At 46.4% G+C, this 15,623-nt stretch overlaps 2 protein-coding genes across 5 annotated transcripts in view; both read left to right on the top strand.

Moving 5' to 3' along the window:
- IGSF21 (immunoglobin superfamily member 21) overlaps positions 1-4,776 on the top strand; it is a 252,342-nt gene extending 247,566 nt beyond the window's left edge. For 3 of the 4 annotated variants that reach the window (XM_039355070.1, XM_039355069.1, XM_039355068.1), the window contains 4 exons: positions 159-244; positions 2,777-2,969; positions 3,360-3,398; positions 4,465-4,776. In XM_039355070.1, coding sequence (XP_039211004.1) covers positions 159-244; positions 2,777-2,969; positions 3,360-3,398; positions 4,465-4,538 — 392 coding nt within the window. In that variant the 3' untranslated portion in view covers positions 4,539-4,776. The remainder of the gene's footprint in view (positions 1-158; positions 245-2,776; positions 2,970-3,359; positions 3,399-4,464) is intronic. The other variant, XM_039355071.1, reaches the window with a different exon arrangement.
- Positions 4,777-7,037: 2,261 nt separating this feature from the next.
- Positions 7,038-15,623, top strand: part of PAX7 (paired box 7) — a 184,232-nt gene continuing 175,646 nt past the window's right edge. The window contains exon 1 of the mRNA XM_039355065.1: positions 7,038-7,489. The gene's annotated coding sequence lies outside the window, so the exon portion shown is untranslated. The remainder of the gene's footprint in view (positions 7,490-15,623) is intronic.

Genomic DNA, 15,623 nt, shown 5'->3' with positions numbered 1-15,623 from the left:
AGTCAAGGACTGCCTGTATGGTTACATTAAAGGCAGAGTATCTCTCCGGCAAGTTCAAATGTTGTCAACCTTTGCAGGGATGGTGGGAAAATGGGGAGGGGGAGATAGGTAGGACCCCAGGAGAACACGAAGGTCTAACCCCTTTCCTTTTCCTGCAGTGGCTCCAAAGGGCCCCAAAATTATGATGACCCCCACAAGAGCCCGCGTTGGAGACACGGTCCGTATCCTGGTCCAAGGATTTCAGGTGTGTACAACACTCATCCCCCCCTCCTCCCACTTCCCAAAATCCATCCCCCTACCCCAGCTCAAAGACCTCCTTTGCTTGTTAAGGACCATTTTGGTGTTCATCTTCTAGGTCACTTCTGGGAATAATTTAATAGGCTTTTTAAAAAATGACTAAGACAGACAATTGTGTACCGAAGAAGACCAGCCAGCTGTGAAAGAAACACCCGCATTAATTTGCTTGCTGTGACTAACTGGTCTTGCAAACACCGAGGGGTGTTTGTTTGTGTGTATGTCGTGGCAGCTAAAAGTCAGATAAATTGATAGTCCTAGAAGCTTTCTTAGCTTCCTTTTTTTTTTCCCTGCCAGGTGTGTGAGAGACTTGAAAACTAACACACTGGGTGGCTGCTGGAGAGAGGGAGGGAAGGTGTGTATGTGTAGTTCTTCACACATGTTTTGTGAAGGGTGGGATGTGCCTCATCCCCTGTGGATTTGCTCTGCGACCCCAAGAATTTGGTGTAAAGTTGGCGAGCTTTGGATGGATGGATGGATGGATGGATGCTCTTGTGGATGGCCCTCAACCAGATGTTGTAGGAACATGTTCCAAGCCAAAGAGGCCAGTTCTCCAACAGTGTAGTGCACAACTCACGTTCAGGCACCAAGTGTGACACCCTGGGTCTTTCTAGTGAAGGGGAAAGCAATTTATTCTCACACCTGGCCCTGAGGTGGGTCTCCAGGGGGTGAACAGAGAGGTGAAAACTCAGCAGAAGGGGAGGACTGTTGCTTAGAGCATGAACAATTCATCTCTACTTCAAAGGCTTAGAACAGGGGTCTTCAAACTTGGCCCTTTTATGACTGGTGGACTTCAACTCCCAGAATTCCTCAGCCAGGCTGAGGAATTCTGGGAGTTGAAGTCCACCAGTCATAAAAGGGCCAAGTTTGAAGACCCCTGGCTTAGAAAGTGTTGCAGGACCAGGATTTGGGCAAAGATTGTTCCAGAGCTTGTATCTGACTGTCTTGGAAAATAGGGCCAGAAGACCATATTCAATTTAAAGTTCTCTGGATTTTCTAAAATCCAGCTCTTAGCCCAGGCCATGCTGGCTGGGGCTTGACAAAGGATGCAGTCCACCACATTTGGAGAGTCGAGATGGACTTTTTGAGTCCTCCACCCAAAAAGAGAGCTATTTCTTCAGCTAATTTCAGAGGGTTCTCATCCTAGAACAATTAATCAGTGGAATGACCTGTCTCCATCACTGGAGGTTTTTAAGAAGAAATTGGACAGTCATTTATCTGAAATGGCATAGGGTCTCCTGCTTGAGACGGGCTGGACTAGAAGACCTTTAAGGTCTCTTCCAACTCTGTTATTCAGTTATCCTTCATCTTCTTGGTCAGGTCCTCACTTAAGCAGACAGGTGAGCAAGCGATAGATAGATAGATAGATAGATAGATAGATAGATAGATAGATAGATAGATAGATAGATAGATAGATAGATAGATAGATAGATAGATATACATGCATAGATAGATAGATGATAGTCAGTGTTTCTCAACCTTGACAATTTTAAGGCATGTGGACTTCAACTCCCAGAATTCCACAGCCATGCTGGCTGTGGAATTCTGGGAGTTGAAGTCCACATGCCTTAAAATTGTCAAGGTTGAGAAACACTGTGATAGATAGATAGATAGATAGATAGATAGATAGATAGATAGATAGATAGATAGATAGATATGATATGATAGATAACCTTTATTGTCATTTTTTTTACTGTGTGCACCCTGGCACACATTAAAAATGAAACTCTGTTTCTTGCTCTCAAAAGTGTACACATACATAACACACACAACATATGCTATATACATACGTATGTATATATCTACGCTCTTACATATAAATACATATAAATATTAATTGTTGTCCCTCTTGAATACATAGTGGAAAGAGGAAGCTTGAGAGTTCACAAGGTTGATCCTGAATGGAACAAAACCGTGACATAGTCTGGATGTTCTGCTTCGGATACCACGAAGCCCCCCCCCCTCCCAGAAGGTAGCAAGGAAAACAGGTGGTGAAGAGGGTGTATAGCATGCCAGGTACATCAAGGTGGACACAAAGGAGCTGATGGTTCCATCAAAAACCATTTTGCTCTTGACCACTTAGCTTCCTTCTCCGTCCTTTACGGACCCTCAATTCGCAGCCTCCATTCTGGGCTGGATCTAGGCAACTCACATCTCTCTTGTCTCCTCCCAAGAACTTTTAATCTAACTAGAACCCCCCAAACATCAACATTTGAGAAGTGTCTTCTTACCAGCCCTTTCCTTCTGTGGGGCGATTAAGTTGCTTTGTGACGAGGTCGTCCAAAGAGCTTTATGGTTGTTCCTTTGACTCTTGGAGTCAATCCAGGTTCTTCATAAATTGCTTCTCCCACCCAGACGATGGTTCCAGGTTTGAGCAGACCCTAGGAGGACCTTCAAGGCAATAACCACATGACCTGTTTTCCTCCATGCTGTTGGTTGAACTGACCGTTTGGGGTGGGGTGGGGTGGATCCTTGGTTCCAGAACGAAGTCTTCCCCGAGCCCATGTTCACCTGGACCCGTGTCGGGAGCCGGCTCCTGGACGGCAGCACCGAACATGACGGGAAAGAGCTGGTGTTGGAACGCGTGCCGGCCGAACTGAACGGCTCGATGTATCGCTGCACGGCGCAGAACCCTTTGGGCTCCACCGACACCCACACCCGGCTGATCGTGTTCGGTAGGGGGGAGCCCCCATTCCTCCATCGGTGGCTCATCTTGGATCATCTCCCCACCTTCCGACTCGCTGTTGACATCTCAACCATCCTACTTTCTGTGGTCTGTTGATGTCTTTCCAGCTGCATGCTCCCTCCAGGATAGGGATATACCCCCGTTGGGGTAGGAAGATTGCAATTAGGGGGGGACCCAGCCGAACCATGCCATCCTTTCTGCTTCCAATTCCCCCTCCTTTGCTTCCCCAAACTCTAATCAACACCCCCCCCTCGCGTCTTCCATTCTTCATCCATTCTTTCCCGTCCTCCATCCATCACACCTCATCCTTGCCTGAGTTTCTCCGATGCTCGATGACTGTCTTATTCTTTTCTCCCCACCCACCCCCCTTTCTAAATAGAAAACCCCAATATTCCAAGAGGAACAGAAGACTCCAATGGTAAGCCCCTCTCCACCCATTTAACGCGCCTCCTCGCAAGAAGCATGTTCGCTTTGCGCTTCCGTTGCTGCTTCCTGAAATTTTAGCAAGATTTCCTCCCCGCCCCCCCCCCCGCCCCAATTTTCTTTCCTGAACCCCCCTGGAATTTGTGCTCAGCTCAGTGTCTTGTTCTGGTGGGCTTCTGCATGTGGCTTCCCTGCCCTGGGAGCAGCTGGAGATCTCCCCACCCTTGTGATGCACGCCCACTTCTCTGCTTTCCCACCGTTGCATGCCTGAAGCGGCGCATGGCAAAGTCAGCAATCCACAGCTTTGCAGTTGGCGGGAAGGGATTGCAATTTTGAACCCATGGGAACTTTCTAAATCCGTCTTTCTCTTTCTTTCTTTCTTTCTTTCTTTCTTTCTTTCTTTCTTTCTTTCTTTCTTTCTTTCCTTCCTTCTTTCTTTCTTTTTTCTTAATTTCTTTCTCTCTCCTTTCTTTCTTTCTCTCTCCTTTCTTTCTTTCTCCTTTCCTTCTTTCCTTCTTTCTTTCTTTCTGTCTCTCTCCCTTCCTTTCTTCCTTCCCTTCTTTCTTTCTCTCTTTCCCTATCTTCCTTCCCTTTGCTTCTTTCTCTCTCTCTCCCTTCCTTTTCTTTATTTCTCTCTCCCTTCCCTTTGCTTCTTCCTTCCTTCCTTCCTTCCTCTCTCTCTCTCTCTCTCTCTCTCCCTCCCTCCCTTCCTTCCCTTCTTTCTCTCTTTCTATCTTCCTTCCCTTCGCTTTTTTCTTTCTCTCTCTCTTTTCCTTCCTTTCTTTCTTTCTCTCCCTCCTTCCTTCCCTTTGCTTCTTTCTTTCTTTCTCTCTCCCTCCCTCCCTTCCTTCCCTTCTTTCTCTCTTTTTATCTTCCTTCCTTCTCTTTGCTTCTTTCTTTCTCTCTCTCTCTTTTCCTTCCTTTCTTTCTTTCTCTCCCTCCTTCCCTTTGCTTCTTTCTTTCTTTTTTCTTTCTTTCTTTCTTTCTTTCCTTTTTTCTTTTTTTTTTCTTTCTTTTTTTCTTTCTTTCCTTGTTTCCTTCTTCTCCATCCTCTTCTGCAGGTTCGCCGAGTCTCCAGTGCAGCTTCAGACTATTTCTGCCTCTCTTCTTTACAGTCGCTTTGGAACTGACGTGAACGGAGGAAGGGGTGCATTTTAGCCACCCGGCTTCTCCTCCCCTCAAAACAGCTCCGCCAAGCCTCCACCTCTCAGTTGATGGCCTTTTTTTTCTTCTTCTTCTATTCTTTTCCTTTCTACCTTCTTTTCCTTTCCTTTTCTAAATTATTTACAGTCTTGTTATCAGCCTCTTTCTTCTCCGTGTCTCCTCCAGCTTTGTCATTCCGTTTAATTAAAAACAAACAATACAGAAAAACCCACCATGGTAACAGTATCTTATGTGCGATGTAAATAATTTTCTTTATGCATTGTAAAGTGGGGGGTGTTAAAAAGGCACAGCAGCCTTAGATGGCCAGGATATTTGAGCACATGGAGTAACAGTGGAATCGGGGAATACATTTTCCAAGCATTGAAGTACAATGGAAGCTTGGCTAGCAGGACGCAAAGTTAGGGCCGTACGGCCAATTTTTCGTGCACAACGATGTTTGTGCAACAGGCACCGTCCCGGTCAGTTGCACATCGTTTACTGCAACAATGGGCTGCAATACGCTTCCTTGAGGATTGCACATTTCAGCTCCCCAAAAATGGATCTGCTTCTTAAGATGATGCTTAAAAGCTGGGCCCCGGAAGGAAGGAAGGAAGGAAGGAAGGAAGGAAGGAAGGAAGGGAGGGAGGGAGGGAGGGAGGGAGGGAGGGAGGGAGGGAGGGAGGGAGGAAGGAAGGAAGGAAGGAAGGAAGGAAGGAAGGAAGGAAGGAAGGAAGGAAGGAAGGAAGGAAGGAAGGAAGGAAGAAAGGAATCTCTGGGGCTGGAGAGAGTGGGACACTGCAGGATCTGGGGAGAGGCAAAGACTCCTGTCGCCTCTCTGGGGTTCTTTCAAGGAATCCATTATGCAGCAGCCTCTGTTCAAGAAATATTTACCTAATAAATTCCGCACAATAATGCATACCATGTGGGTTTTGTAAGGGGAGGCTGCTCCTGGCAGGATTAATCTTTCCTCTCCTCAGCACTGTGCAGAAATGTCTTTTTTTAATTGCACACGTTCCTCAAAACTCTGGGGCTGCAATCGTATTTTCGGCGGCTGGCGGGATCCTGCCAGGCGCTCCTGCAGTTGCTAAGACAAAATTTAAGTGCCGATATCTGCCCGGGACGTGGTCTTTTCGGGGGTGGAGAGGGGGGGCGCGAGAAATCAAAGGTCACCGCTCCACCCCCTGCCATCTTTTTAATAAGCAAGCAAACGCTGCAATTAGACTCCTGCTTCGTTGATTAATTTCAAGTTCTAGGGCCCTGGCTTGGCTCTCTTTTTTCAATTTTGGGGAGGGTGGGAGATTTGAACCCAGCGCCCGCCTGGGCGTCGTGCGAGCCCAGAGAGCTGGGAAGAGTCTGTTTTGCAGAGCAAGCAAAGAAAGAAACAGATGGCAAGGACCCAGAGGCAGTTTGGGGGTGCAATGAAAACAGAAACGGGGTACAATTAAGTCGGAGGCCCCCAACCTTTGGGGCACCAGGGACGGGTTCCGTGGAGAGAGGTTTTTCCACGGGCCGGAGGGAAGCGTGCTTTTGTGTGCTGCCTGCATCCCACGGATGGGGCTTTGCTTGTTTGTGCGGACCGGTTGCTGGCATGCCGTGGCCCGCTACCGGTCCACAGACCGGAGGTTGGAGACCCCTGAGTTAAGTCATTTCCTCACAGGGAGCCTCTCTTTCGATGCCACCGCTGCCTTCTGCTTGCACATCTGTTTATTCTGCTGCCTCAACCATCTGCATCCAGGTTCGGTTCTGGTATTTCCCACCCTTTGAGAAAGGAAGATTATTTGGACTCCCTGAGAGGCACAACGGGCAGCCTCGTGGCCCCGGTGTGGTTGTCACCCTCACTTTATCCCCAGAAAGGGCTCCCCTTCACCACCCTCTTTTATCTATGAGCAACGTCCTAGCGGGCGTTGTATTGAGTGGGAGGGAGGGTGCCTGTCGCCTCTCAGTACGAGTTGCTTCTCCGGGTTTGCTTCCTTCTCATTGGAAGATGAGGGGTGCTTTGGAATGGAGGAAAAGAAGTCCAAATGACATTTTACCATCATTCCCCCACTGTCTTAGACAGGGGTCCTCCAAGCCTGACAACTTTAAGACTTGTGGACTCTTAATTCCTCAAAATTCCATGCTGGCTGGGGAATGCTGGGAGTTGAATTCCACAAGTCTTCACGTTGCTAAGTCTGGAGACCGCTGGTCTTGGATGTCCTTTTAAAACAGTGGTTCTCAACCTTTTTAATGCCGCGACCCCCCCAACCGGTCGTAAGTCGAGGACTACTCAACCGGTCGTAAGTCGAGGACTACTCAACGGGTGCAGCACCGTTTGCAGAATGGGACTTTTGGCGGGCTCAGCAGGGCAGAGACAGCCTGGAAAATTCCTATTGGCTTTTGAAAGCCAATAGAATGAGACTCTATTCAAGAGAGTCTATTCTATTGGCTTTCAAAAGCCAACAGAATAAAAGGGAGGAGCACAGCTAAGGAAAAGGGGGGGAAAAATGGCGTTGTTTGGCGACCCCCGTGAAATGGTCGTTCGACCCCAAATGGGGTCCCGACCCACAGGTGGAGAACCGCTGTTTTAAAACGTCCACATTTTTACCTTGGCCGTTTTATGCCGACGGGCTGGGTGTTTTCCCCATCGACAGCATCCCAAAGGGGACACGTTGGGGGTCCCCTGGACCCCCCTTTTCAGAGGGAGCCAGGAGGTCCCTCCAAACACCTCCACCCAGGCAAACTTCGCAAGTGCACAGATTGAGCAGCCCAAGCCTGCGGGTGCAAAACGCATGATGGCTGCCCAGTGTCTCCCCTGGCTGGGAGACAGGAGCTTAAAACAGCCGTTTCGATATCTCTTTGAAGGACTGAGAGGATGGTGGCCAGCGGTAGCCTCCCCCGGAGCCGAGACCGTGAGATGCTTTACCTAAATTGGCCACGCCGGGAGGGAGGACACCCCTTCGAGAGGTAGGTAATGCTTAGAACGTGGCGGCCAAACGTTTGAGGATTCACAGAAGGAGGGGAGGGGGGATTAAGCTAAATTCAGAATTAGCAAACTCTACGCTCAGCCAAAAATAAAGGCAGTCGTGCCCTTCTTGCCAGCGTGTGCCACATTTCCCGACACGTTTTAATAGCAAATGGAGCCCCCCGAGGTGCCTGGGATATTCTCCCCCGTGGCCCCCTTTGGGCTGATAAGTTATGCACACCCCCCCCAAGATGCCAGGGGGCTAAATCATGGCCTTTGATGGATCCCTGGCGGGCCCTGGAAAAACCCTGCTGGCTGAGAGTGCCTCGTTCGTCAGCCGGTGCCGAGTCAGCAGCTATGAATCTGCCCAAAGAAAAAAAAGATATTCTCAAAGCCAGCCCCCCCCCAAAGGTTTCTGAGCTGAGTGGCCACCGCAGAGGGGTGCACCCCCTTATTTATGGCCTCCCAGCCATGTATTTAAAATGAAATGCATCGAAAGCCGGGCTGCCCAAAATTTACGAAGGGGTTTGAAATGCCAGCATAGGAAAAAAAAGAGTTGGCATGAAAAAAAGAGAGCCGAACGCTTCACCCCCAGAGTTGTTGGGGGGCTCAACAACGCACACACAGTTAGGATTTGCCTCCTTCGCAGTTTTGGGGGGTGCCCTGAGTGTTTCTCTCCATTCAGAGGTTGCAAAAGGAAAAGGAAGAGATAATCGGCTCGTTTTGCTTACAAAAATGCGTGCCGACGCATTTGGTTTCCCGAAACACACAAAAACCCTAACACACTTATCTCTCTCTCTTTTTTTTTTTTACCCCTTCCCTACCTCTGCAATGCAGTGTTGCGGTCAAAACAAGGTGTGTCAGGTTGGGTCTTTGGACACAAAGGACACGGGGAAAGGGATGGGGGTCCCGGGGAGAAACGTGGTGTACAAACAAGCTTTTAAAGAGAAGTGTTGCAAACAGAACTGAAAACAGATTGCATATACTGTATAGAGGATGTCCCAGATGGCAAAACTGGCTTTTTTGTAGGGTCAGTTGTTTTTCTAGCATTTTTTTTTTTCTAAAGGGGAAGTTGTCGGCTCTTGACAACACGCACCATGTCGGTTAAATGGATTCTCTTGGCAATGCCTAAATCAGGGGTCTTCAAACTTGGCCGTTTTATGGACTTCAGCTCACAGAATTCCTCAGCCAGGCACGGTCATAAGTGTGAGAAATGGTCATAAGCAGGGGTCTTCAAACTCGGCCCTTTGATGACTTGTGGACTTCAACTCCCAGAATTCCTCAGCCAGGCATGGTCATAAGTGTGAGAAATACTCATAAGCAGGGGTCTTCAAACTCGGCCCTTTGATGACTTGTGGACTTCAACTCCCAGAATTCCTCAGCCAGGCATGGTCATAAGTGTGAGAAATACTCATAAGCAGGGGTCTTCAAACTCGGCCCTTTGATGACTTGTGGACTTCAACTCCCAGAATTCCTCAGCCAGGCATGGTCATAAGTGTGAGAAATATTCATAAGCAGGGGTCTTCAAACTCGACCCTTTTATGACTTGTGGACTTCAACTCCCAGAATTCCTCAGCCAGGCATGGTCATAAGTGTGAGAAATACTCATAAGCAGGGGTCTTCAAACTCGACCCTTTGATGACTTGTGGACTTCAACTCCCAGAATTCCTCAGCCAGGCATGGTCATAAGTGTGAGAAATACTCATAAGCAGGGGTCTTCAAACTCGACCCTTTTATGACTTGTGGACTTCAACTCCCAGAATTCCTCAGCCAGGCATGGTCATAAGTGTGAGAAATACTCATAAGCAGGGGTCTTCAAACTCGGCCCTTTGATGACTTGTGGACTTCAACTCCCAGAATTCCTCAGCCAGGCATGGTCATAAGTGTGAGAAATACTCATAAGCAGGGGTCTTCAAACTCGCATGGTCCCAGAATTCCTCAGCCAGGCATGGTCATAAGTGTGAGAAATACTCATAAGCAGGGGTCTTCAAACTCGACCCTTTGATGACTTGTGGACTTCAACTCCCAGAATTCCTCAGCCAGGCATGGTCATAAGTGTGAGAAATACTCATAAGCAGGGGTCTTCAAACTCGACCCTTTGATGACTTGTGGACTTCAACTCCCAGAATTCCTCAGCCAGGCATGGTCATAAGTGTGAGAAATACTCATAAGCAGGGGTCTTCAAACTCGGCCCTTTGATGACTTGTGGACTTCAACTCCCAGAATTCCTCAGCCAGGCATGGTCATAAGTGTGAGAAATACTCATAAGCAGGGGTCTTCAAACTCGGCCCTTTGATGACTTGTGGACTTCAACTCCCAGAATTCCTCAGCCAGGCATGGTCATAAGTGTGAGAAATATTCATAAGCAGGGGTCTTCAAACTCGACCCTTTTATGACTTGTGGACTTCAACTCCCAGAATTCCTCAGCCAGGCATGGTCATAAGTGTGAGAAATACTCATAAGCAGGGGTCTTCAAACTCGGCCCTTTGATGACTTGTGGACTTCAACTCCCAGAATTCCTCAGCCAGGCATGGTCATAAGTGTGAGAAATACTCATAAGCAGGGGTCTTCAAACTCGACCCTTTGATGACTTGTGGACTTCAACTCCCAGAATTCCTCAGCCAGGCATGGTCATAAGTGTGAGAAATACTCATAAGCAGGGGTCTTCAAACTCGCCCTTTGATGACTTGTGGACTTCAACTCCCAGAATTCCTCAGCCAGGCATGGTCATAAAGTGTCATAAGTGTGAGTCATAAGCAGGGGTCTTCAAACTCGACCCTTTTATGACTTGTGGACTTCAACTCCCAGAATTCCTCAGCCAGGCATGGTCATAAGTGTGAGAAATTATGACTTGTGGACTTCAACTCCCAGAATTCCTCAGCCAGGCACTTGTGGACTTCAACTCCCAGAATTCCTCAGCCAGGCATGGTCATGTGAGAAATACTCATAAGCAGGGGTCTTCAAACTCGGCCCTTTGATGACTTGTGGACTTCAACTCCCAGAATTCCTCAGCCAGGCATGGTCATAAGTGTGAGAAATACTCATAAGCAGGGGTCTTCAAACTCGACCCTTTATGACTTGTGGACTTCAACTCCCAGAATTCCTCAGCCAGGCATGGTCATAAGTGTGAGAAATACTCATAAGCAGGGGTCTTCAAACTCGACCCTTTGATGACTTGTGGACTTCAACTCCCAGAATTCCTCAGCCAGGCATGGTCATAAGTGTGAGAAATACTCATAAGCAGGGGTCTTCAAACTCGGCCCTTTGATGACTTGTGGACTTCAACTCATAAGCAGGGGTCTTCAAACTCGGCCCTTTGATGACTTGTGGACTTCAACTCCCAGAATTCCTCAGCCAGGCATGGTCATAAGTGTGAGAAATACTCATAAGCAGGGGTCTTCAAACTCGACCCTTTGATGACTTGTGGACTTCAACTCCCAGAATTCCTCAGCCAGGCATGGTCATAAGTGTGAGAAATACTCATAAGCAGGGGTCTTCAAACTCGACCCTTTGATGACTTGTGGACTTCAACTCCCAGAATTCCTCAGCCAGGCATGGTCATAAGTGTGAGAAATACTCATAAGCAGGGTCTTCAAACTCGACCCTTTGATGACTTGTGGACTTCAACTCCCAGAATTCCTCAGCCAGGCATGGTCATAAGTGTGAGAAATACTCATAAGCAGGGGTCTTCAAACTCGACCCTTTGATGACTTGTGGACTTCAACTCCCAGAATTCCTCAGCCAGGCATGGTCATAAGTGTGAGAAATACTCATAAGCAGGGGTCTTCAAACTCGACCCTTTGATGACTTGTGGACTTCAACTCCCAGAATTCCTCAGCCAGGCATGGTCATAAGTGTGAGAAATACTCATAAGCAGGGGTCTTCAAACTCGACCCTTTGATGACTTGTGGACTTCAACCCAGAATTCCTCAGCAGGCATGGTCATAAGTGTGAGAAATACTCATAAGCAGAGGTCTTCAAACTCGGCCCTTTTATGACTTGTGGACTTCAACTCCCAGAATTCCTCAGCCAGGCACGCGTGCCTGGCTGAGGAATTCTGGGAGTTGAAGTCCACAAGTCATCAAAGGGCCGAGTTTGAAGACCCCTGGCCTAAGTCTTATCTGCATTAGGAACCTCATCTCCACGGATAAAACCAAGTTGACTTCAAAGCCACAATTGGTTGAAGCAGAGGGAAAGACACTGATGGAAACGGGAAGCGTTAGGCTTAATCCTTACCAACGGAGCATCCATGACCAGAAGCAGCCTATCTGCTAGAGGCAAAACCCCTGGGAAAGGGGAGGGGGAAGGAGAATCCCTTTAATTTTCCAGCCTCTAGTTTAAGTCTCGTAGCAGCTAGTAAAGAAATCCATTTTTTGAACAGAGAGCTTGGCCCGTCCCTTTTTTCTAGATTTCCAGGTCTGCATTTCAGTGGCACTCGGCACCGGTTTGAAAATTTCATGGAAAGTTCTGAACCAAACGCAGTCCTCGACTTACTGCATTTAGTGACGGTTCAAAATTACGACCGTGCTGCAAAAAGGCAACTTCTGGTCGTTTTTTTACAAGACCGTTGCAGCATCCTCGGGGGGGGGGGGTCACGTGATACAAAATTCAGACGCTTGGCAACCGACCCGTCCTTCTGACTCAACTTACAACGGCTCACACGGTGACCGTTCCAACTTACGACGGCCCCGCAAACAGTGATTTAGGGCCGTTTTTCACACTTTTTTTAATTGAAATTTTTATAAACTTTTTACAATAAAATCCCACCCCACCTCTATCCCTCCCCCCTCCCAATAACCCTCCCCCCCTCCCCAGAGCTGAATACAGAGCTAAAAAACAACAAAAAAAACATAAAAAATTAAATAAGCATCAATCAATTATACATAAATCCTAAAAAAAAATTTAAGAACCCCTTTAACTCCATTACAATAAGATTAACAAATCTAAGCTGAACAACTTAACACAATAAATTATTCAAAAGCTAAATAATACTTTCTAATTCCATATTTATTCTGAACAAAATTTACCCATCTTTTCCATACTGAATTATATCCCTCTTGTGAGTGGTCTTTCAGATACGCCGATATTTTTGCCATTTCTGGGCCGTTTTTCACACTTAATGACCGTTGCAGCAGCCCCGTGGTCACGTGATCAAAACCCAGACACTTGGCAACTGATTCATATTTATGACGGTCGCCTCTATGACAAGAAATCAGGCAGGACTCACTTAAGAACTGTCTTGCCCAGCAAGAGAAATAATAATAATGATGATGATGGTGATGATGGGACCTCGGAGGTCATCTAGTCCAACCCCCCTGCTTAGGCAGGAAACCCTATACCCGTGGTGGTACTCAGAGCCCTCTCTGTGGGCACATGCACCGTCACCCCAGTCCTAGGCCTTCAGCTGGGTTTTATAAAACCTTTTTCCTTTAAGCCTCTGCCGCCATGGGCAAAAAAAAAAAAGGTTCAATCAATCAATTTCAACTTCTCGCGGGGAAAAAAAAAGTTCTCACAAGGTTGGAATTGATTGAACTTTTTAGTCCCACCCAGTTTGCCATTACCACTGCAGCCACGCCCACCCAATGGGCCACACCCACCCAGCATCCGATGATACATAAGTGGGTTTTGGGTTGCAGTTTGGGCACTCGGTCTCTAAAAGGTTCGCCATCACTGCCCTATACCATTTCAGACAAATGGCTGTCCAGTCTCTTCTTAAAAACCTCCAGTGTGTTGGAGCATTCACCGCTTCTGCAGGCAAGGAGTTCCACTGGTTAATTGTTCTCATTGTCAGGAAATTCCTCCTTAGTTCCAGGTTGCTTCTCTCCTTGATTAGTTTCCATCCGCTGCTTCTTGTCCTGCCTTCAGGCGCTTTGGAGAAGAGCTTGACTCCCTCTTCTTCGGGGCAGCCCCTGAGATATTGGAACACTGCTATCATATCCCCCCTTGTCCTTCTCTTCCTTAAACTAGACATAACCAATTCCAGCAGCCGTTCCTTATATGTTTTAGCCTCCAGTCCCTGTTCATCTTTGTTGCTCTTCTCTGCACTCTTTCTAAAGTCTCAAATTTTGGGTTGAACTGTGGTCATAAGCCAAGGACTGCCTGAATCTGCCCTGTCTCTACATCCTTGGTATCTGGTCTTCGTTAGCCTTTATTTGAGATACTTGCAAAATTGCTGCCTCTGGACTCGTCTGCTCCTGTGTCCTGGTAACCAGGCTTCATTTTGCTTCAGCTTTGTTGGGGGTGGAAGGAATTTTAAAAAAATAGGTTGTCAGTTGTTGCTATCTTGCACAGAGGTGGCCTTAAAGAAGACCCCAAGCCTTTCATATAAAGTTTAGGCTCAATTTAGAAATGCAGAGAGAGTGGAGATGCGGAGACCTGTTGCCCCGAATTTATCTAATCCTGATTTTGTATTCATCAGATTGGATTTAGATTTGAATTCTTTCCTTTTTTTACATAATCCATTTAGAACTGTCTTCGCCTTGAACTCATTTATTTCCTTTGTTTGTGATAATAACCTGACAGACACAAGCGCAGGTAACTACGAACTACGAATATAACCCAAAAAAATGAGAAGAAATCTTTATACATTCCACCCACCACCCCCACCACCCCATGTTCTCCAGGGGCTATTAACTACGAATAATTTATCCTGAGAATTTGTTACGTTAGAATTACCAATTAGATATGATTATAAGTTATCCTGGCTAGCGCTGGGCTGCCGTTGGAAAAAAATCTGAATCCCATTAAAATCAAATTAGCATATATTAGGCAAAAGATGAGTTTTATCACACTACACTAGGTTTTTTTTTTTTTTTTGACAGCAAACGCCGAGACATTTGTATAGTTCAAAGCGGCAGGTGTGCAAGAAGCCCCCGAAAGAGGATTTTAAGAAGAGATTGGACAACCATTTGTCTGAAATGGTACAATTGCCTGTCTGAGATGGTATAGGATAGGTCCTCCTGCTTAAGTGGGGGGCTGGACTAGAAGACCTCCAAGGTCCCTTCCAGCTCTATTCTATTCTATAATCTGTCTATTCTATTCTATTCTATTCTTTCTACTCTACTCTACTCTACTCTACTCTATTCTATAATCTGTCTATTCTATTCTATTTCATTCCATTTCATTCCATTCCTATTCCATTTCTATCCTATTCTGATTCTATTCTATTCTATTCTATTCTATTCTATCATCTGTCTATTCTATTCTATCCTATTCTTTCTACTCTAATCTACACTACTCTATACTCTATTCTATTCTATTCCATTCCTATTCCATTTCTATTCTATTCCTATTCTATTCCTATTCTATTCTATAATCTGTCTATTGAATAGACAGATTATAGAATAGAATAGAATAGAATAGCAATGGAATAGGAATAGAATAGAATAGAATAGAATAGAATAGAATAGAATAGAATAGAGTCTATTCTATTCTTTCCACTCTACTCCTATTCTATTCTATTCTATTCTATTCTTTATTTCTTCTATTCTATTCTATTCTATTCTATTCTATTCTATTCTATTCTATGGTTTCCTGCCTGAGCAAGGGGTTGGACTAGAAGACCTCCAAGGTCCCTTCCAACTTTGTTATTCTGTTCTAAAAGACATTCCAAGATTCTCACTGCACCGAGAATCCTTTTCCATTGCAAATCTCTGTTGGATTCAAAAATTATTTATGAGACACACATTCCTGACCAGGGTTATTTTGGGTTGTGAAATACTTCTTCTCCTACAGATATCGGTAGATATATCAATATTAGTTCCTCCTTCCTCTCCTTTATTTCCTCCTCCTCGTTTCCGTGGTGCTATTTAAACCACCTTCCCTGCAGCCACCCTGCTCCTTTTTTTCACCCTGGCAACCAGCAGAGAGCCGCTTTGTAAGGGAAGACAGAGAAGACACCACGTTGAGAAGCAAAGGGGCCTCAGAAGACCTTAAGAATATGGGTGTTGGTTGGAGAAAATGCATGGTTATTTCTGGATACTGTATGCATTGGCTGGTGGGTTGTGGACAAATTTAGATGTCTGGGGGGGGGGGGGAAGCAAGCTGGAGTGTCTTCTCCAGGCAAAATGGGTTTGAAGCCTTGAGGGAACTCAATAGACATCTAAGAATTAATCTCCAGAGGACACATCAGCATCC

The sequence above is a fragment of the Crotalus tigris genome, unplaced genomic scaffold, assembly GCF_016545835.1.
Source record: "Crotalus tigris isolate CLP2741 ecotype Arizona unplaced genomic scaffold, ASM1654583v1 scf7180000018590.67127310178:1205815, whole genome shotgun sequence".
NCBI classification, from domain to species: Eukaryota; Metazoa; Chordata; class Lepidosauria; order Squamata; family Viperidae; genus Crotalus; species Crotalus tigris.
The sequence above is the reverse complement of the archived record's forward strand: the minus strand, read 5'-3'. Positions and strand labels throughout refer to the sequence as shown.